Source organism: Scyliorhinus canicula, unplaced genomic scaffold (genome assembly GCF_902713615.1).
Source record: "Scyliorhinus canicula unplaced genomic scaffold, sScyCan1.1, whole genome shotgun sequence".
NCBI lineage: Eukaryota > Metazoa > Chordata > Chondrichthyes > Carcharhiniformes > Scyliorhinidae > Scyliorhinus > Scyliorhinus canicula.
The window spans coordinates 566564-588327 of record NW_024055733.1 but is presented as its reverse complement, the minus strand read 5'-3'; the positions used below and the strand labels follow the sequence as shown (position 1 = coordinate 588327).

General features: G+C 43.8%; 1 protein-coding gene across 2 annotated transcripts; it reads left to right on the top strand.

Moving 5' to 3' along the window:
- The first annotated feature begins 946 nt into the window (after positions 1 to 946).
- On the top strand, positions 947 to 18929 carry LOC119960774. Of its 2 annotated transcripts, none has more exons than XM_038788374.1 (6): positions 947 to 1065; positions 6792 to 6824; positions 8147 to 8437; positions 9388 to 9720; positions 14375 to 14485; positions 18733 to 18929. In XM_038788374.1, the coding sequence occupies exons 1-6, from the start codon at positions 1035 to 1037 to the stop codon at positions 18798 to 18800; spliced, it is 867 nt and encodes a 288-aa protein (XP_038644302.1). In that variant the 5' UTR covers positions 947 to 1034; the 3' UTR covers positions 18801 to 18929. The 2 variants fall into 2 exon arrangements, with proteins under 2 accessions (XP_038644302.1, XP_038644303.1); XM_038788375.1 differs by lacking the exon at positions 947 to 1065 and adding an exon at positions 1848 to 2004.
- The last annotated feature ends 2835 nt before the right edge of the window (positions 18930 to 21764 follow it).

The following is a 21764-nucleotide window of genomic DNA, read 5'->3' as shown; positions in this document are numbered from 1 at the left end:
TCATTGAAGTTTCAGTGCAGTAATTGTGTTATTCCACGTTTCTTCACTAGGCTAACAGAGCCTAGCACATTACTGTGGATGCAGAGGTGGTCATTGTTGAATTAGGCCAGCTCCTTCCACCAATCGGCACGTGTTGCAGAGTTATAATCAGTATTTCAGTTCCAGATTTATTTGATAGAATTCCGCATTTACCATTTGGGATTCTAACCCGTGTCCCCAGAGATTTTGCGTGACTAGTGCAGTGAAAATGTCAGAATGTCACCGTCTCCTAGTACATGCAATTGTTCCACAAATGTTCCACTGTGGAAGGGAAGTTAATGAGTTACCAATTTAGAAGCATGCTCGGAATATTGACTATATATTAACACTGCTTTTGAGCGAAAATAAGTAGGTCAAATAATGTGAACTAAATACTGCTGAGTATTTGCACTCGGCCTTATTATGATAATAAGTTGTTCTTCCGAAGTACAACAAAATGCGGACTCGAATTGTTTTTGAACCAAAACATTCATATTTCCTCTTGCGTATGTTCCCAGCTTTATCTCTTCAAAATTGTTTATTTCACCCTATAAATACAATGGTTTTGACTGCATAACTCAGACAGAAGTGCACTAGATTTTTTGCAGCTGGACGCTCTCTCTCCACAAATATGTGTGTGTCAATAAATTTCCTTAAATCGAACCTCCAGGAATTTGTCTTTATTATAATTTCCACGACACCCAGATTACCTCATTACCTCGTTTACTGCATTTTCCAAACTGATAGGTGTAACATTTTACATTCAAGTTCAGGTACAAAGGCAGTACATTTTTTACCGAGTGATGTTGCTGACTGGAATCTGCTGATCAAGTTGTGGTGTGTTACATGGTCAATTGGTGACTTTGGCGAAGGTTATATCTTATGCTAAAATCTTAGTTTCCAGGGCAACCGACTCGTCATATCCGTTAGACAAAATATATTGCGAACACATCAAGTAACGTATAAGAAGTATACCCTTTGGAGATCCAACCACCGTCTCTGAACCTGATTGGAAAATGTTTAAGACGTTAACTTTCCTTCCATTCGGTGAGTACATATTGTGCATATTAACTTCAAAATCGCCAGGATTGTGGTTGTAATTGAGGAACTGTTTAAAATTCAGGAACTGCATCAATAGGTGTAAGTCTGCATGTCTGTTTCAGTGCCCACTTCCTATATTTTGCAACTGAAACTATGAAACCGTGTAAGGAATTGTTTGCCTGACTTGCAACATAGAATTCCTGCAGTGCAGAATGAAGCCATTAAGTCTGCAACAACCTTCAGAAAGACACCCTACATAGTACTACCCCGCCCACCCTGTGAGCGGGGTAGTCACCGAACTGCATACCTTGGGACAAAAAGTCGATGATCAATCCATCGATCCTGCAGATATTTGCACCGTGGGGTAAACCGGGGCACCGAGAGGAAACATACACAGACTAGGGGAGAAAGTAAACCTCCACCCAAACAGACAACCATGTTCGGAATATAACTCGGGTCTCTGGCGCTATGATAACCACTGTGCACCCGTACTGCCCTGTGTTCTGAACAAAGAGAAAATTTCGGAGAGAATGTTTTTTTTAAAGTCGGAAAAGGTAGAAAGTACACCATACCAACATCTGGAGGAGAGTGCGTGAAGGGGGCCCTGGGGCAGTCATTCCTCATCAGGTAGAAAGGGGTGCGGGTGGAGGACATTGGTGCAGGCAGTCAGCATCACCCACAGGGAGTGCATCTGGCGATCCCTGCTGCAGACAGGCAGCATCACCAGGGTCCTCCACGTACACGACCCTCTTGGTGTTGATGACAGCTGCACCAGTGTCGTCAACCTACACTTCCATCTTGGTTTTTTCTGACTGCATGCCCAGCGTTCTGAACTAGCAACACCAAGTGGATCTTCCAGGTTGAGGACCATGATGCTGACAGCCAGCTACACCAAGTGAATCTTTGAGGCAGAGAACTGTGGTACAGAAAGTGAGCTGCACCAAGGTAAGTCGTGCAGCTGGAAAACCCTGGTACAGGCAGTCAGCTACAACAAGTTTATCTTTCATTGAGGATCCTGATGCAGGCAGTCAGCTACACCAATAGGGTCGTGCTGGTTGAGGACCATGGTACAGGCAGTCAGCTACACCAAGTGGATCTTTCAACTGTAGGGCCCTGATGCAGGCAGTGAACTACAGCAAGTGGATCATTCAGGTGGACGGCCCTGCTGCAGGCAGTCAGCTGCACCAAGTGGATACTTAGGTAGAGGATCGTGGTACAGGCAGGCAGTTACACCGTTGATCTTTCAGGCAGAGGATCGTGGTACAGGAAGTCAGCAACACCAAGTGGATCTTTTAGGCAGAGGACCGTGGTACAGGCAGTCAGCAGCACCAAGTCGATCTTTCAGGTAGAGGATCCTGATGCAGGCAATCAGCTACACAAAGTGGACCTTTCAGGTAAGGGACCGTGGTACAGGCAGTCGGCTACACCAAGTGTATCTTTCAGGTAGAGGACTCTGGTACAGGCAGTCAGCAACACCAAGAGGGTCGTGCAAGTGGAGGACTCTGATGCAGACAGTCAGCTACAACAATGGTGGTCGTGCAGATGGAGGACTCTGGTGCAGGCAGTCAGCTACACCAACAGAACGTGCAGGTTGAGGACGCGGTACAGGCAGTCAGCTATAAGAGGGTCGCGCAAGTGGAGGAGCAGTCAGCTACAACAAGGGTGGGCGTGCAGGTTGTGAACCCTGGTACAGGCAGTCACCCACAACAAGGGTGGTTGTCCAGGTGGAGGAACCTGATGCAGGCAGTCAGCTACGACAAGAGTGTCGTGAAGGTGGAGGACCCTGACGCAGGCACTAGAGAGAAATGTTTCTACCGAGCAGAAACGTATAGCCAAGTTTCGCAGACATGAGTACCGGCCTCAATCGGGACCTTGAATTCATGTCGCAATACATTCATCCCCAACAATTGGCCTGGTCTTGCGAAATCCTATCAACTGTCCTGGCTTGAGACAATTCACACCTCTTTAACCTGTGATTATCTCTCTGCAGTGGATCCATCTGAAAATGTTGACTTAATTACTTGCAAAGACTCGCATTCAGTTTTTCAGTTTTGACTTTGTTTATTTTTATGTTTCTGGAACCTACCTCTTCATTAACCTGCATTAACCTTCCTGGAGGATCTCCAGGAAGATCGCGCATATAGACACTGACATTCAGTTTCTACAAAGATGCAAAAAAGCAGACAAGATCCCGAAAGGACTACAGAAATGAAGAAGGAGCCGTGCTCCGAAAGCTCGTGTTTGAAACAAACCTGTTGGACTTTAACCTGGTGTTGTAAGACTTCTTACTGTGTTAACCTGCGGAAGGAGCAGTGCTACGTAAGCTAGTGATTCGAAACACACCTGTTGGCCTTCAACCTCGTGTTGTAAGACTTATTTCTGTGCTCATCGTAGTCCAACGCCGGCATTTCCACATCATAGATTGTGGCAGACAGACTTTACAAATTTGGGAGATGAGCTAGCAAGAGAGTATTGGTTACAGCTATTGGAATGCTCTATGTAAAACTATTTCAAAGCAGTCGGAGGCATTCAGAAGTGAAATTGCCCAGCGGAAACATGGGGCCAGAAATTATGAGGGTAATTCTGCCAAATCTAGAGTCACGCGATTACTTAGACGAGTGCAAACTCCGGGTCGATTAGCTCAATTGCCTGGACGGCTGGTTCGTGATACCAATCCTGACCGCAACTAAAACGGGTTCACATTCCATACCGAATGAATTATTCATGAAGGCCGCGAATTCAGCTACCGCTCGCCCGAGGTGTGACACGCTCTTGATTCAGCTACCAGTTGTCAGCTTTCTTCGAAAGGAGGATAGCAGTTGTTGGGAATATAGAAACGTTAATTTCTAATGTCAATACGAACCAGGATGTTCGTGTATTACGATCACAAAATGCACAACAGTGTGGAAAGACAGGAGCATAATAGAAAGTACTGCGGTGAAGTCAAAATGTAAATTCGGAAAGGAAAGATACAATAGAAAAATTACTGAGTGGTAGAATTGAAATAGATCCGAACATGTTTTCCAGAAAATTACGAGCAAGCGAGGGAGGTCCTGTGGATTTATGTAGAACTTTAGTGAGGCCACAGCTGTGGGACCACGTGAAATTCTGGTCCACACATCATAGGAAGGATGTGATTGCACTCGAGGGGATGTAGAAGCGATGCGCCAGGATGGTGTCTGGGAGAGAATTGTTAAGGCATGGAGAGAGGTTGTGGAGAGAGCCTTCGAGGATTTTCACTTGAGCAGAAAATACTGAGGGGTAACCTGGTTATGGTATCCAAGATTATGATGGAGATGTACGGAGTAGATAGGGAGCAGCTATTCCCCTTACTTGAAGGGTCAGTCATCTGGTGACACAGGTTCAAGCTGAGGGTCAGAAGATTTTGAAGAGATTTGAGGAAAACCTTCTTACCTAGAGTGCGGTCATGGACTGGAATTTAATTCATGGGACGGGAATCGAGGCGCATTGCCTTCATAAAGTACCTGGATCAGTACTTGGCATCTCGTAACATTAAATACTATTTGCAAAGTATTCGTAAAGGGATTAGATAGGCAGGTCACGTGTGTTCTATGTGTCGGTGCTGGTCCTTTGTACCAAATGACATCTTCTGCATTGTATTATTCTGAGCTTCGGTGAAAATCTAAGCATGTTAGCGGCCTAATCCATACCTGTTTAGATACATCGGCCACACCAAATTGCCCCTTAGTGTCCATAGAAATATAAATTAGCTGGATTTGTCATGTTAAATTATTCGTCACGGTCCAAAGATTAGCTGGGGCTGTGGGGACAGGGTTCGGAGAGTGGGACTTTGTATGCGTCCCTTCAGAACGTCGAAGCAGAGTCCGTAGGCCGAATGGCCTTCTGCACAACAGGGGCCTACGTCTCGATGATACCCGTCTGTTTCTCTTGGGGAAACAGGATTGGGCTATTGAATTGGATGATCTGTAATGATCATAATCGATGTTGGAGCAGATTAGAAGGGTCGAATGACCTCCTCCTGCTACTGCTTTCTGTGTTTCCAAGTGCAGAGCCCCCTATTTTGCTTCTTTCAGCCATTCGTCCATCTCGGAGCATTATGCTGCAAACCAACCAGAGCAGCGCACAACGTCACTGGGAGTACAGATGAGCTAATTTCCATATTCCTCCAATGACGTGTGTCACATCAAACTGGGTCTGAGGATCCTCCAGGTTTTAGTGTGGAGGCTGCAAACCTTTGCAGTCATGAAGACCCCCCAACCCCATTCACTAAAAAAGTCGAGCAGAATTATTAAATCTTGATGTCAATAGAAATATTTATCATTAGATTAACACTGATTTAGTTTCCTTATCTTCCAATGTTCCAAGATTGACACAACTTCCAACAACCAACTCAACCCGACCATCCCAGTTGATCAAATGATCAGAATATTCGCAATAGCAAGATAATTGGTCGTGTGGTAGATTCGATTGAGATTTAGATTTATTGTCACGTGCACCAAGGTACAGTGTGAACTAGTGTCTGCGTACAAAAGAAGACAGTAAATAACGAAGAGAAACACGTTAGAATCCAGGACTATATAAATGAGATGCTGAGATTGACTGATCGGTGAAAAAATTAAATTTAATCCTGAAATGTGCGAGGTGATGCAATTTGGGAGGACAAGCGAGGCAAGGGAATACTCAGTGAACGGCAGGACGCTAGGAATTACAAAGGAACAGAGATGCCTTGCGGTGCATGTCCACTGATCTCTGTAGGATGGTGGCGCAAGCGCGTGGGATGCTTCCCTGTATTAGCTGAGTCATTAGATGTAAGCACATGAGGTCATGGTGGAGCTTTAAAAAACACTTCAGGCCATATCAAGAGCTCTATTCAATTTTGGCCGCCACATTCTGGGAAAAATCAGATTGCACCAGGAATGTCGCAGAGTAGATTCACCAACAGTCTGCCTGAGCTGTAGTGTTTAAGCTATGAAGAGAGGGTGGATGGTCTGTGATGGTTTCGCTCGGAGCAGAGGAGTGTGGTGGTAGATCTTACTGAGCTGTACAAAACCACGAGGGGCGGAGAGACGGCAGCTCGAAAGAAACGAATACCCATACCCTTCACGGCGGGGTAATTAACCACGTGCGGAAGGGGCGCAGGTTTAAGGTAAGGTGTAGAGCAGTAGCGCAGTGGTCAGCATGTTTCCTCAGGGCGCCGAGGACCCAGGTTCGAACCGGGCTTCGAATCATTCTCCATGTGGAGTTTGCACATTCTTGCCGTGTCTGCGTGGATTTCACCCCTGCAACCAGACCAGAATGTGTAGGATAAATTACCCCTTTATTGCGAAAAAATAAAATTGGGTACTCTAAACCTAGAAACAAAAAGACAGGGCCAGGAGATGGGAGAAGCGGTTGAGGAGGAACCATTCACCCAGAGGGTGTTCTCGACATGGAAACCACTGCCTAAAAATTTGGTATAGCCCAGAGACCTCAGAATTTTAAGAAGCATTTTAATGAGCTCCTCAAACTCTACGGCATACAGGAGTACCGACTGACGGGCTGCAAAATGAGATTGGAAAGATAGGTGCATGATTGGCAGTGGAGACAGAATGGACCGAAGACCATAATATGTCTCTTAAACCCAGCGGTCTTAGACTCAGGAAATAGTTTGAGTTTATATCTCCACATTCTGTTAATTTCAATGTCTGGAGAGAGTGAACGGAATGATCCACGTTACAGATTTAAAAAATTCTCATTCCTTTTATTTTCAGTTCATTTCGGCTGGCTTCTCGGAATGGACATATGTGAGTAAGCGATATTAAAACTGAAGACAATAACTGCAGTTTCTGGGCTAACGTATTATCATATAATTGCTTTCATTCTTGGTGAGGAGATTAACACAAGGTGGAAATAACCTGCTGAATAAATCAGCGTGCAACGTTCCTCAGATACTTAGGCAATGTTTGCTGCTCTCAAACGGTCTTCCTGTTATGTTCGGAGCAATGATTGCGACCTGCCCTCTTCTTGTATATTCTATTTGGCAACAACATTCAGAACTAACCACGTGTGAACGACAGTGTTTAACGTTGAAACAGTTGAACAAACTAGTTATTGCAGAGAAGATAGCGCACCGTTGTCACACTCTAGGAGGGAAGTGGAAAGCAGAGATGGTGCATTGGGCGGACCTCCGATCCCATTATGTCCATCTTTTCCCAGCTCCAAGTTGCATTTTGTATCTTGTTTACCTTTATTGTGCAATTAACATGTTCTGAGGTCTTTATGTGCCACGGTCAGCATCATCATTCGCCATAATCACCCGCATTTACATTCCTTTTGTCTTTCTGTCCAGGATACCTTTGTCAATTTGCAGACATGGCAGGCTCCCTATCCAGAGGCGCTGCCCTTAGTCCTGTGCCCACAACTTTATAAATTTGGCGCTATTTCCAGGTCTCTCCACTTGTGACAAAGAGCCATCCAGACGAGAATATTTAGCTCATTTAATTCTACAGATGCTGGGATTGTCCAGTATATTCTGGTTTTGGAACCAGTTCTGTTGTAAGAAAATTTACGAAGCTTTATTCTCTGTCGTTAATAACACATATTACGTTAATTAGAGCAGCACGGTAGCATTGAGGACAGCACAATTGTGTCACAACTCCTTGGACCCCGGTTTGATCCCCCGCTGGGTCACTGTCTGTGCGGAGTCTTTACATTCTCCCCGTGTGTGCGTGGATTTATTCCGGGTGCTCCGGTTTCCTCCCACAATCCAAAGATGTGCGGGTTCGGTGGATTGGCCATGCTAAATTGCCCTTAGTGTCCAAAATTGCGTTTAGTGTTGGGCGGGGTTGCTGGGGAACGGGGAGAGGGTGGAGGTGTGGACGCTGGGTAGGGTGCTCTTTCCATGAGCCGGTGCAGACTCGGTGGACAGAATGGCCTTCTTCTTCACTGTAAATTCTATGATTCAAAATATATTTATTGCAAAATTAAAAGCTCGGATCGAGCAACATTGCGACCCTTATATTATTTCAATGTGAGACGACTTACTGGCAAACCAATAACGAGTCTGCTGTATGATTGGCACGCCGATGGGTGAAATGTATTCAATGTGTGATTTGTTTGACTTCAGTTGATCTACCGCTGCCAGACTTAACTTCGTTTCCGTCGTACGGAGACTTTTTTACCGGAGAGAATATAACTTTGAATTGTCGTTGTCAATGTCCTGCCATAAGGATCCAATATTATCACAACCGGAATCCAACAAATCGAAGGGAGTATGACAAACGGCAGTGCAGGACCTACCTTGAATATAACGACACCGTAGCCATTGGAGGAATCTACAGTTGTGAATGCTTGGATTGGAGCGAAAAAGGCTGGAGGAGGTCAAATCTGAGCCATCCCATACCGATAAATTTTGGAGGTAGCTTATCGAAATAATTTATCTGAGCACTTAGTCGACATTGCTATTGCTTAGGAAGAGGGCACGCATTCGAGCCCAAAAACCACAACGGTTTATGCTATACCATAAGGAAACCCGAATATGTATTGCTTTATTCATTCGTAAGATAGTTTGGAAAGGATATCTCGCTCCTGGGGGAATTTCCCGAAGTTAAAGGATACGGTATATTAAAACACACTTTATTGCGAACACAGTATTGAAATTTAATTAACATAGCAAAATAAAATATATTACAATTACTCCTTAAACAATTCTAATCAACGCAGTGACACAATAACTCTTAACTGGAACCTTGACTTCCACACAAACAGCAAAGCTACCTCAGGTCACAATCCACCTTTAAATACAGTTCGCAAACTCAGGAGTATTTGCTGCATACAGATGTCTTGAATACTCTACTTTGAGCAAGAGATATTTTGAGACTGCGCGAAAGAGAGAGACCTGGCACATTGTCAGAATACTGCAGATCATCCGGCTGACTTTCTTCAGAAACATGATCAGTTCCCTTTTCTGCCAATAGCTAGAGCTGGAAACAACAACAGCTGACTACTTGGACCCCTGGCTCCACCTATTAGCTACTCCACCTTACTCATCTGATCGCAATGCCTCTAATTCACGAACCTGAAAGGAACCCTCTTAATTTAAACGCAGGTCAATTTACCAAGCTTTCACGATGCTTTAATTGACCCCTCTCTCCAAAACCGCCTCGGTTGTATTTCAAATCCGGAGTTTTAAAAACACTATTGCAGCAGTGAAGCACACACTAACCTAGACCCTGAAGCCTCACTGCACTAAACACATATACTACAGTATATCTGAAAGTCCAACATTCATCAACATTGTCTGCACGCAAGATTTTTTATTTGCCATTGTGCTTCAAAAAGTTTCTGATATTTATTTTCCTGTTACAGATCGACTTTCTCAACCGACTATCAACAAATTCAAAAATGTCGGACTTACTTCAAGCGGCGAAATTGTTCTTATTTCCTGCAATGGGGACATTCGCTCCTCCGGGGGCATGTTCCACTTGTACAGAAACCGGAGCATGGAACCTGTACAATCTCATCAAATGAATGGCCACCAGCGAACTGCGACCTTCAAAGTCAACGTTACGGGAAATGATTATCTGGGAAGTTATGGCTGCCGGTATCAGACACATGTTTTAGGAAATTGGACGGATTCTCCATGGAGCAAAGATGTTGTGGTGACTGAGAATGATGAGGAACTGGATATGTCAATGCCAGGCATGTTTCTTTATCTCAATGTATTTCTATTGTTTCGACTGTAGTCAAAGAGAAGACTGATTTAGTTTTTAAATGATCTAACATTTAGTGAATATCTGCAAGGAACAAGTGCGGGTGGTCGACTGTGCGGCCTTATAGTTTCCATGCACATTTAATTGCCAGTATCAACCACTCCCTCATCTTTCATCTTTAAATAATGATGGCATCGTTAAAAAGGGGGTGGGGGAGTTCAAATAAAAGTCACAAGTCACAAGCTACCAACAAGGCAGTATTGCCAGCTCATAGCAAACGTTGCAACGTGTATTGTAGTTTTTCAATTTAAATGCCGCTAACTTCCAGGCAATTTCTGTATTCAACGTCCTCCCCTGTCCGAACTTGAATCATCCCCTCATTGTATTTAAGGTAGGGTTCATTGTCGGTAATGAGTGGATGCATACATTCTACGCTGCTCAAGGGGAGAGATGAAAACTGTCATTTCATTTTCAGCGTTGAATACATTCGTTGAATCGGCCTCAATATATAAACAGTAGTTATTTTGAATTGAATCGACGTTCGGCAATGTTTTCGTCGTAAAACCAATTTATCCTTCACAGAACAATAGTAAAAACTATTGGACTCTGTTGAAACATTGGAAACGAAATGAAATCAAAATCGCTTATTGTCACAAGTCGGCTTCAAATGAAGTTCCTGTGTAAAGTCCGTAGTCGCCAGATTCCGGCGCCTGTTCGGGAATTGAACCTGCTGGGCTGCTGTGCTGCTGGGCTGCCTTTGTCTGCTTTAAAAGCCAGCGATTTCGCCCAGTCTACTGCCCACGCAAGTATATAAACGATTAAAACTTTGCCCGTTTAGCATGACTCTGTACTTTAGATTAGATTTATAAAACAGATGAATCGGATAGAAGGGGAACATCCCTATCCAGAGAAACGTACCCTGAGCTAGCTCTTACAACTTCTGAAAAATGGTATGCCTCAATTCAAATTATGGGTGACAGTCAGGAAATGAGAATTTAAACAGGGAACTCCAAATATTCGACGACACAGTGATCTAGAAAATCAGAGAGTTGCAGATCAAATAATGTTTCTGGAAGGATTGCTGTATTTATGTATTATTACTCACTTGATTGCTGTTCAGGGGGATGGATTTATAAGTTAAGTGAATGGTACGGCATACTGAATCATTGAAAATTGGGAGGAGCACTGACCAGAGTCTGAAACGTACACTGACTACTTAGTCTCGTGAACACATAGGTGGCGGGCGAATTCCAATTGGGATGCAGAGCCGTGTATTTAGACTGCCACAATATGGACAGACGACATAAGCTACACTATTTGAGGCTGTGCAGGAGCAAATTGACTTGGGTGCATAAGTGTACTGATCAGTGAGATTAGCAGGAAAGGTTTAGAGAAAATATAATTTAGAGTACAGTATTCTGGGCTTTATTACGAGCGGCATAGAGTACAAGCGCAAGTGAGTAATGAAGAACATATATAAGACACCAGTTTGACCTCAGGTGGAGTACTGTGTTCAATTCTATTTGCTGTGGTTTAGGGAATGCAGAAGGGGTTCACAAGAATGGTTCCAGGGATGAGAAACGTCAGGTATGTTTCGATTGGAGGGTCATTTGGAGAAAACTGTCCAAGAGGAGACTTGACTCATGTGCACAATATGAGAATAGGGATGGACAGAGCCGATAATTATACACAGAACTATACATATCAAACAGTTGCACGTGGAGGTCATTTGGCCCTTTGAACCTGGTCGATATTTCACTACGATCATGGCTGATCATAAATGGCCTGTCCTGATCCCACCTTCCTTCCAGAATGTTAGATCCCTTTTGTCTCAAGTGCTCTTTCAAATTCCTTCTTGCAATAACACAACGTTTTCGCCTCAAATGCTTCCCTTGGTGGCGAATTCCACAGATTTATCAAGCTCTCGGTAAATCTATTTCTGCTGAGACATAAACCTGTATCCTCAAACTATGGCCCACAAGTTTTGGGCTGCCCTACAACTGGAACCATTGATTCTGATTCTACCCTGTCTCATCTGTATCATGTTCTGTTTCTATAATACCCCGTCACTCTTCCTAACGCCAATCAATATAATACCAAGCAACTTAATCCCTCCTCATCTATCATCCCAGGAATCACCAGAGTAAACAGTCGCGCACTCGCTCGATAGCAATGACATCTTCCCTCAGATAAAGGCACAAGCATTGCGCAGAATGCTCCAAGTGTGGCCTCACCAATGCGCTATATAATTGCAGTAAAACATCCCTATTCCTGTACTCAAATTCTGTCACTATGAAGGCCGACATATCATTCTGCTTCTTTATTGCCTGCTGTACCTGCGCGCTTATTTTCAGCTACTGTTGTGCGAGAATACCATTGCTTCGCCCAGGTGTAGCTCACGCAACGCATGAGAACGAGGGGGCACAGATTAAAAGTCGAATCGCAGACAAGGTGATTCAGAAACACAAGATTTACAAAGAGAGTTGTTCGGATTCTGCAATGCACTCCCTGATAGTGTGGGAGAGGCAGTTTCAATCGAAGCACTCAGGAGGCCACTGCATGGCGTTACAGAGAAGCAATATACAGATGTGCGGGGAAGGGGCAGGGGGTATGCACAGTGTGATGGTTCTCATTCGGGGGCCGTTGTCGACACGGTGGGCAAAATTGTCTTAATTAATACCGGAAGAATTATTTGAACCGAGAACAAAGCAGCTGGACTACTGCAGGCACGTCAGTGAGTGAGGCAGAAATGACACCGATTGCAGATGCGTAATCCCATCAGATTACTGGTAAGAAAGTGAGGTATTAGAATGGAAATGTTATATTCCAAATTAAGGTCTAACAGCACTACAGCCCAATTTCTCAGGGCATTAAATGCATCATCCAACGAGTGTAAGTGTCCCTATATCGACTAAGCGCAAGGCTGGCACCTGCCTCTGAGAATGCTGTCGATTCTATAACAACGGGAATGTCTGCTGCCTTGATGACCTGATCGTCTTTGCTCCTCTCGGGGACCAGGGGGAAGGCGAGTAGTTTTCAAGCAGTGACAATACAAAGCTTTCCCGGGATAGTGTGGACCAGAGTTAAAACCAGGTTTAAGAGAAAAATCACAGTGGTAGAATTACAATTATTCTTCGAGGAAGACCCAACGACATCTGAGATTTAATGTAACAAATATTGTTTTAAATAAGCATTTGTAATCGCCACACCGGCATACATATATGTACAATGCCCGTTGGATTGAAGGGGCATGTCTATAAGCTACAGGTATTGATTAACTCAAAATTGACCCGTATTATTTTTCAGCCATTTAATGAAATGCGCTTCAGTTAAAAACGAAACTTGATTGGTCGAACCATATTTGGTGCAGATACATTTTACAGATTTGCATCGTTCTTATTACCATAGGGGATTTTCCGCCTCCGCAGACACGTGTTCCGCGGCGGCGCGCCGTTCGCTGGAGGATTCTCTCGTCACACCGCCAGTCACTGAGATTTTTCCATTGTAGCCACCCTACATCGCGGTTGAGAAAGACGCAAACGGCCGGATCGCAAGCTGGCCGGGGTCTCTGTCCCGCTGCATCTATTTTTCTGGTACGCCGCATCCGAGCCGGCAGCAGGATTCCCCGTCCCCCCAGCCGGCTAAAACCCGGGGCGTGGGAGCGCTTCTGGTGCACCGGAAATCCCACTAGTGGTAAAGGATTGAGCATCCCTAATCCCAGCTATCTTCTGCGTTTTACATCGACAATTGCAGAAAGAAAGAAGGAAGTTCATTTAGAAATACATTTTTAGAAATAATATTCCAAACTAACGTTCCTGAGCATTCCTTTGCCCAGATTTCATTCTGTCACAAATCCAGTGGTCACTTCCACATGCTTCTTGATACTGATATCCAGCAAATAAACCTGCACCCTTGAACCGTGCGTTCAACCACGTTGAGTGTGACACTATTGAAGTCGGTGCACCTCTTGTTTTTCAAACAGTTCAGCATTAAGCAGCCTTACAAGCCTGCAATAGAAGAGGGTATCGATGTGTCCGCGTTACTCCCATTGTCCTAGGGATGGCTGGGACAAATGAAGAACTATTCATTCTCTCTTGAATGCAAATCCATTCCATTCCTCTAGTTCTACTATTTGAATAGTAATTTCATGCAGTACCTCCGCGGACTCTCAAGTACTTTCTCAATTGCTTTGAAACACAATCATTTCAGTCTGTTCATCTTTTCATGTTTGGCATAGGCTTCCACTTCTTCAATGATAATCCCCCCACGCATTGGAAGAGGCCTGTCCCTATATCTGTAACATGCGAACTGAAAATACCCCAAGCGTGGCTTCACCTGGCTTCCATAGAATTTGTCTATTATTTCTCTGCGTTTCAATGCTCTCCACTGACACTAAAACCAATGTTTGTTCATTAGTTTTTTTGCGCCTTATAGATCTCTGAAGTGGACTAGTCAGTTTTTTTGTATCCTTTCTCCGGGATTCCACATCTCCTTGTTCCTTTATTTAATTGTCATGTAATTTGACTTCTATTTTACTGAACAATATGATTGTGAACATTAGCTGTGCAATAATTTATTTCCATCCCAATTTAAAAAGGCTGGGACAAAATAAGAACTAAAGCCTTTTTATTATCCTTTTATAGACATCCCTCCCAACTCGGTGCCCTTGGTGAGGCATTGTCTGAGTGCCTTGTTGCTCGTTGGTATGGTGCTAATCATCGTTGAACACAAAGTGAACGACTTATCACAAAAAGGTACGGCTATGAAGTTATTCTGCTGTTCTCGACAAAGTCAGTGATGTCTAGACAAATAGGGAATAGCATTCAGCCATGCAGAATGTACAATACAGACCGACAGCCGATCACCCAACGTAATGCCGTGGTGACCTTAATCCCTGGTTCATGGTTGGAACCTACACCTAACGTGCATGTTGAAACCATTCTTACCATCGAGTGAGCACCGACATTCTGAAAGAGCACCTACCTAGACACACTTCCCCAGCGTAACCAGCTAACCTGCACGCAGCGAGACACTAAGGGACAATTTAGCATGGTCAATTCATTTAACATGCACATCTTGCGACGCAAAGGACCATATAAGCATGGCCAATCCACCTAAATGCACATCCTGGCACCCTCAGGGGCCATTTAGCATGGCCACTCCTCCTAACCTGCACACCCTGGGACCCTCAGGGGCAATGTAGCATGGACAAACCAACTAACCCGCACATGGTGGGACACTAATATCGCAACTTAGCACGGCCAATCCGATTACCCTCTGGGGGACTGCCGGAATCTGGCACATATTAATTTAAGGTTATTTTCTTTTTCTGCCTCCGTAGATAGTTCACGCAGTGTCCTATTCACCCCCGTCCCGCGCCAGCAATACCCCAACACCCTCAATCCACAACTATCCACCTTTCTCCTCTCTCCCCACCTCACCCCCTTCCTTTCCCTTCTGTTGGTGCAGAGGCGAGGGAATCTGGTCTCTCCAGCGCAACGTTTAGTGCGTGTACCATTTGTTTTTGTGGACATGTGTTAAGGACTGTTTTACTAACTAGAGCATCAACCCCCCCCCCCCTCTCCGTATGTTGGTCCTGAGGGGAGGGTACACTCGTTCTCCAATACAAAATTATTGTTTGTACCGTTTGGACTTGTATATATTTTTTACTATATTAATAATAAAGTTATGGCCAATCCAACTAACCCGCACATCGTGGGACACTAAATGCCAATTTAGCATTGCCAATCCAACTACCCTTCACATCTTTCAGCACTGAGTGGCAATTCAGCTGGAAGACTCCCGGAATCTGGCACATCATAAAATATTTTGTTTTTCTACCTCGGTAGACAGTTCAGGTAGTGTCCTATTGGCCCTTCTCCACCACCCTCCTTGCTCCTCTCTCCCCACCAGACCCCTGTCTTTCCCTTCTGTTGGTGCAGGGGCGAGCGTATCCGGTCTCTCCAGCGCTAAGTTTAGAGTTTGCACCGTTATATTTTTCTTTGTTCAACTGTGTTGAGAACTGTTTTAATAATCAGAGTACTCTACACCACCCCCACCTTCCCGTATGTTGGTACTGAGGGTAGGATACCCTGTTTCTCCAATACAAAATTAGTGTTTGTACCGTTCGGCCTGATATAATTATATTTTACAGTTTCAAAAAAAAGATATGGCAAGTTCACCTTATCTGCACAGGTGTGGGCTGTTGGTTGTAACGGGCACCCGGAGAATACGGCCCGAAGCGCAAAACCCATATATTTACCCAGAGTGGGAATTGAAACCAGCACAGTGAGGCAGCAGTGCTAACCCAATTTGTGACTGTGCCGCTCATTCTCTCTTGAATGCAGACCCATTCCTCTAGTTCTACTATTTTAATAGTAATTTCGTGCTGCACCTCAGCGGACTCTCAAGTAATTTCTCAATTGCTTTGAAAAGCAATCATTTCAGTCTGTTCATCTTTTCATGTTTGGCATAGGCTTCCAATTCTCCAATGATAATCCTCCCCCGATTTGTATGAGGCCTGTCCCTATATCTGTATCATGCGTACTGAAAATACCGCAAGCGTGGCATCACCTGGCTTCCATGGAATTTGTCTACTATTTATGTGCGTTTCAATGCTCTCCACCGTCACTAAAACCAATGTTTGTTCATTAGTTTATTGTGCCTTATGGATCTCTGAAGTGGACCAGTCAGTTGTTTTTGTATCCTTGCTCTGGGATTCCACCTCTCCTTGTTCCTTTCATTAATTGTCATGTAATTTGACTTCTATTTTAAAAAACAATATGATTGTCAACATTATCTGTGCAATCATTTATTTCCATGCCAATTCATAAAGAGGTCTCATGGATTATGATTCAACAAATGCGACCATCCTTTCAAATGTTGCCATATCAACAACATTCTTTTCATCACTGAAGTTACAAATTGTGTTTTGATTCAAAATAAGGCCATGAGACGTAGGATCATAGGTAGGCCGTTCGGCCCAACGAGATAGCTCCGCCACTATCATAGATCATAGCTGCCAAGAAATGATTATCCTCAACTCCACTTTTCCGCCTTACCTTCATTATCCAACATTCCCTTTCAGATTAAAAATGTGCCGATCTCAGAGTTGAACGCAGTTAACGCCCCAGCCTCTACAGCTCTCTGTGGTAAACAACTCTACAGATTCACTGCCCTCTGTGAGAATATATTCCTCCTCATCTCTGTTCCAATTGAACGCCAGGTTACTCAGAGTTTATGCATTCAAGTCTTAGTCACTCAGACAAGAGTAAATTTGGTCTCAGCATCTACATTGTCAAGCCCCCTGAGAATCCAGTATGTTTCAATATGGTCGCTCTCATTCTTCTGAACCATTGAATACAGGCCCTCTCCTTGGAGAAAATCACTCCATCCCCGGGACTGTTATCAGAAATTGACAGGTCGTGTCCTCGCAATGCGAGTCATCATTTCTTGGTCTCAGATCCACGTCCCTCCTGTTCTTCACATCCAATTAACCCTGCGTGCTTAAGTCAGAAATATATCTACCTCCTTCTTGAAACTATTTAATAACTCAGACTACACCGCACCACACAGCAACGAGTCCTACAAAATCACCACTCTCTGAAAGAAGACCTTCCTCCTCTTCGAACTCTAAATCTACCAACACTGAAACTATAATGGCGACCTCTATTTCCAGATTTACCCCCAAGGGGGGAACAATTTGTCGGCATTGTTTTCATTAATCCCTCCTAATATTTTATAGACATCCATCGGCTCCTCTATTATTCTTGTGTATTCGAGCGAGTATATGACAAATTTGATTCCTATGGAGCTTGCCAACAGACATGACAAAGTCAGAACGGTCGATGAGGCTAATAACTAATGCGCAATATCTCAGAATGTGTCGACCATTCAGGTGCGAGATGAGGTGTCGTTCAAAGACGCAAGAGGCACAAAAGTCAGGGAATTGAGGTGTGATTGGCTAGCCGACAATCTATTGACCACCCACCTTGCCCGTGAGAAAAGTGGCATTGAACCGCAATGTTGAGTACCTGCAATTCCTGTGATGTCAGAACAACGTTGCTGCCGAAGTGTCTGCAGAAGTTAGATGAGGATTAGCTTTTATTTAACTGTAATGTTGGTCACGGGGCAGCGTGAAGGTCCGCTTTCATTATGCGAAGTCAGTTTCCAGATTGTATGAAATTACATTGTCCTGCTGGTCAATGTCGACTCCATTTCCTGTTCAAGAACAATTGGGTAGTTCAGGACCTCGTCATTACGTTTACTCAGTGCTCAGGTTTTCATAACGCTCCCTTCAGGTATTGGTTCTATTTGCGTGTGTATCCATCAATATATGTATGTACAAACACACACACACTCACGCACACACACACACATATTTTTGTATATATATATATATATATATATACATACATGTGTGTGTGTGATTGTTCTGTGTGTGTGATATGTGCGTGGGTATGTATATGTATGAGCATGTTGTATGTGTGTATGTGTGTACTATATGTACGTGCATAGGTGTGTGGTGTATGTTCTGTGTGCGTATGTTTCTGTGTATATGTGCGTAGATGAGCGTGTTGAATATGTGTATGAATATGTGTGTAGATGTATACGTGTGTTTGTGTGTGTGTTGTGTGCCATGTGTGCGTCCCTATGTTTGTGTACGTGCATGTACGTTTTTTATTCTGCACACATGTTTGTGTATGTGTGTGTGTGCGCTTCTGCATTTAAATGTGTGCATTCGTGTGTGCGTGCTTCAGTCTATGTACGTATGTTTGAGTCTATCTGTATGACACTTTCTATAAAGAAGTTCAGTATAATTTTTCGCCTCCGGTGTACGGGGTTTGGCAAAACTCGGGAAGAGGACCGAGAATTGCTCCTCATTCTGAGGACACATTTAGAATTTGAGTAAAAGTTCCAGAGGACAGAAAAACACCTTGCTCAACTCAATAGTAATATTCTAACACATGACAGTGAATTCATGTTTTGTTATTGCCTCCAGGAAGGATACCATTGAATACAAGAGGCTCTGCGTTGTTTTACAACTGTGACAATACAGTCCAAATATGACATGGTCAATTCGCTGTTTCAAGAGTACCTTCTCCAGAGGGCATATTGCAAGTGTGTGGAATTTAAGCATTTCTTTCTTGGTGTATTATACCAGTTGCTGGAAAATGCCTCTGCTTTTGCTGTGATTACTCATGAGTGAGGGCATTCGGCCCATCGGAACTGCGCCGGCCCTTGGAAAGAGCACCCTACTTATGCCCACACGTCCACCTTGCCCCCACAACCCATTAGCCCCACCAAACCTTTTTGGGGAACTAAGGGCAATTTATCATCATCTATCCACCTAACCTGGTCATTTTTGGATGGTGGGATGAAACGGGAGCACCCGGAGGAAACCCACACAGACACGGGTAGAAAGTGCAGACTCCGCATAGACAGTGACCCAAGATGGGAATCGCGCCTGGGACCCGGGAGCTCTGAAGCAACCGTGCTAACCACTGTGCTATCATGCCGCCGACATATCAAGGTGACTGTAGTCGGTACTGACCCCTATATGTGGGAATCATTGGTTTGTTCCCAGGTGGATGAACGCAATCTGTGAGAGGTGGGAGAAGCAGGAGTATGGCGTATGGGGGATCTATTTTGAGGGGACAAGTTTGCAGGTTTACCTGTGCTTACGAATTTTGAGTTAATGCAGAGTTCCAATAATTGTAGTTTGGGGATTGGCGCAGTCCGAGCTGCCCACTTTCTCCCATATCCTGGAGTCTCTGTTACTGGATAAGCTGTTAGCGCCAGATATTTTGGGGAAGGGAAAATCTGTGCTATTAATACGTGGTTGTGAGGAGGAGACGGCATGAGTGCAAAGGTTCAAGAGAAGGAGGGGAAAAGAAGTGGGGACCCAGGTAGTTTGGAGGATAGAGTAAGATATTGTACTGGATTAATGAGAAGTCGTCATTTCCGAGGCCGCACGGTGGCAGATGTTAGCACTACTTACTCACAGCGCCAAGGATCCAGATGCAATTGGAACCTCCGGTCACTGTCTGTGCGGAGTCTGCACGTTCCCTCCGTGTCTGCGTGGGTTTCCTCAGGGTGTTCGGTTTGTTCCCATAGTCCAAAGATTTGCAGGTTAGGTGGATTGGTTATGCTAATTCTCCCTTGGTCTCAGATATGGTTAGCTGGGGTATGGGTTGCGAGGATACGATAAGGGCGTGGGCATGGGCAACGTATACTTTCAAATTATCCATGCACACTCGATGTTGCGAAGGGCCTCCTTATGAACTACAGTGATTTTCTTCTATTCTATGATGTGTCTAGTTCAATCTAACGTCGTGCATAGGGAAAATATGACATATGCCCCAATGAAGAAGTTATTTCAAGGGAGTGAACTTCGCACCGAGAAGTGTGGGCGGGGTCCGGTGAACCACGCTCAAATGGTCTGGGGTGTGAGAATAGGGAGATTATGGGTAAATGTGTTACAGACGATGTACAATGTCTGGTTTTGAACAGTGCACTATACAGCTGCCTTGTAACGCAGTACAAGGCCAGCAGCGCAAGTTCAATTGCCGCCCCGGCCTCTCCGATCAGGTGCCGGAATGTCGGAGCCCCTCGGAGCTTTTAAAGTAACTTCAATCAAGCCTACTTGTGACAAGATATTACTGTTATTATTAATGATTTCGGGAGTTTTCTGCAACGCCATCTTGCTAGTGTTTAAAATAAAATAAATGTTTCAAAATGGTCATCATTCTGGAGGATGAGGTCCAAGTTAATTAATTAGAACACGCGGAATCAAATCTAAACAGTTCTGGTCGCTTTGTAAATTAAACATGTTTCAGTCACGTTGGGGGAATGATTGGCTGCGAAAATATTATATCCGTGCTGAATAAAAGCTGATCATCCTTATATTGACATCTAGTTACGGAAATGCAGTGCAGAGTTAATTGTTTGAGTGGAGCTGATAGTTTTATGATAATAACTTTTAGATGATACGTTGAAGTTATAGAATGGAAGAAACTATAAAACATGTTTAATTGGCTGAAGAGTTTGATTCCTGGAATCTGAAAACCGTCCAATAACAGCTTTCCGAGATCATTTTATATTCTGGAAGTTCGAATTAAATTAGTTTAAACATACTCAGTCGGCTTTGATAAGCTGTTGAAGCAGCTCAGCATAATCAAGCTGAAGGTTGGACAGTTTAGGCCTATATTCTCGAGAGTTGAGAAGAACGAGGGAACATTTAATTAAGGAATACATAATAATCAACTTTTCTTGTCACAAGTAGGCTTACATTGTGAAAAGGGCGATTCTTGGAGAAAGTTGAAAATAACTGATATTGCAAACTTAGACTGTTTAGAACCAGACTATTATGTTCATGCGCTTGCGTTGCTGAAGCCATAGAAAAAAAGTTTGAATTGTGTTAAATCTTGTGCTGCAGTGCTAATGGTTAAAATAAGATGTACAGCTCAATCATGAAATGACTTTGCTTTCGAACAGTGGAGGATCAACATGTAATCGCAGCTTGGCTCAAGTGTCATCAATCAATTAGTTTTCTTCTTGGTTTAATTGGGAATAATTATTGCAGTTAAAGATATTTTATTCATGTATTGGTTCGCATTGCTTAAGGGAAAATTGCAGGTTATATTATTCTGTCATGTTAAAGACATTTTGATGCTGTGTTGTAATAAAGTTTGTTTTCATATACCATATCTCTATTTATTGATGCATTTATTACCGGAGTGAGATATCCTTTGCTCACAGTCTTACAAAATTGAAATCCAATATTGAGGTTTATCTGCACTATCCTCGCCACTGTTGGGGTCTGGTGTGGGATTGTAATATGCGGAAAAGGATGGCCCTAAAATAGAAGTTCCAACTGGGTGAAGGCCAATGTCAATAAAGATTTTAATTAGACTCGGAGTGGACAGTTTTAGCTAAATCTGTGGCAGGCAGTGGGACGTATTAAAGAAGGAGATAGGGAGTGTACGAGGCCAACGTGTTCCAATCAATAAAAAGGGTTTGTACAACAAGTCA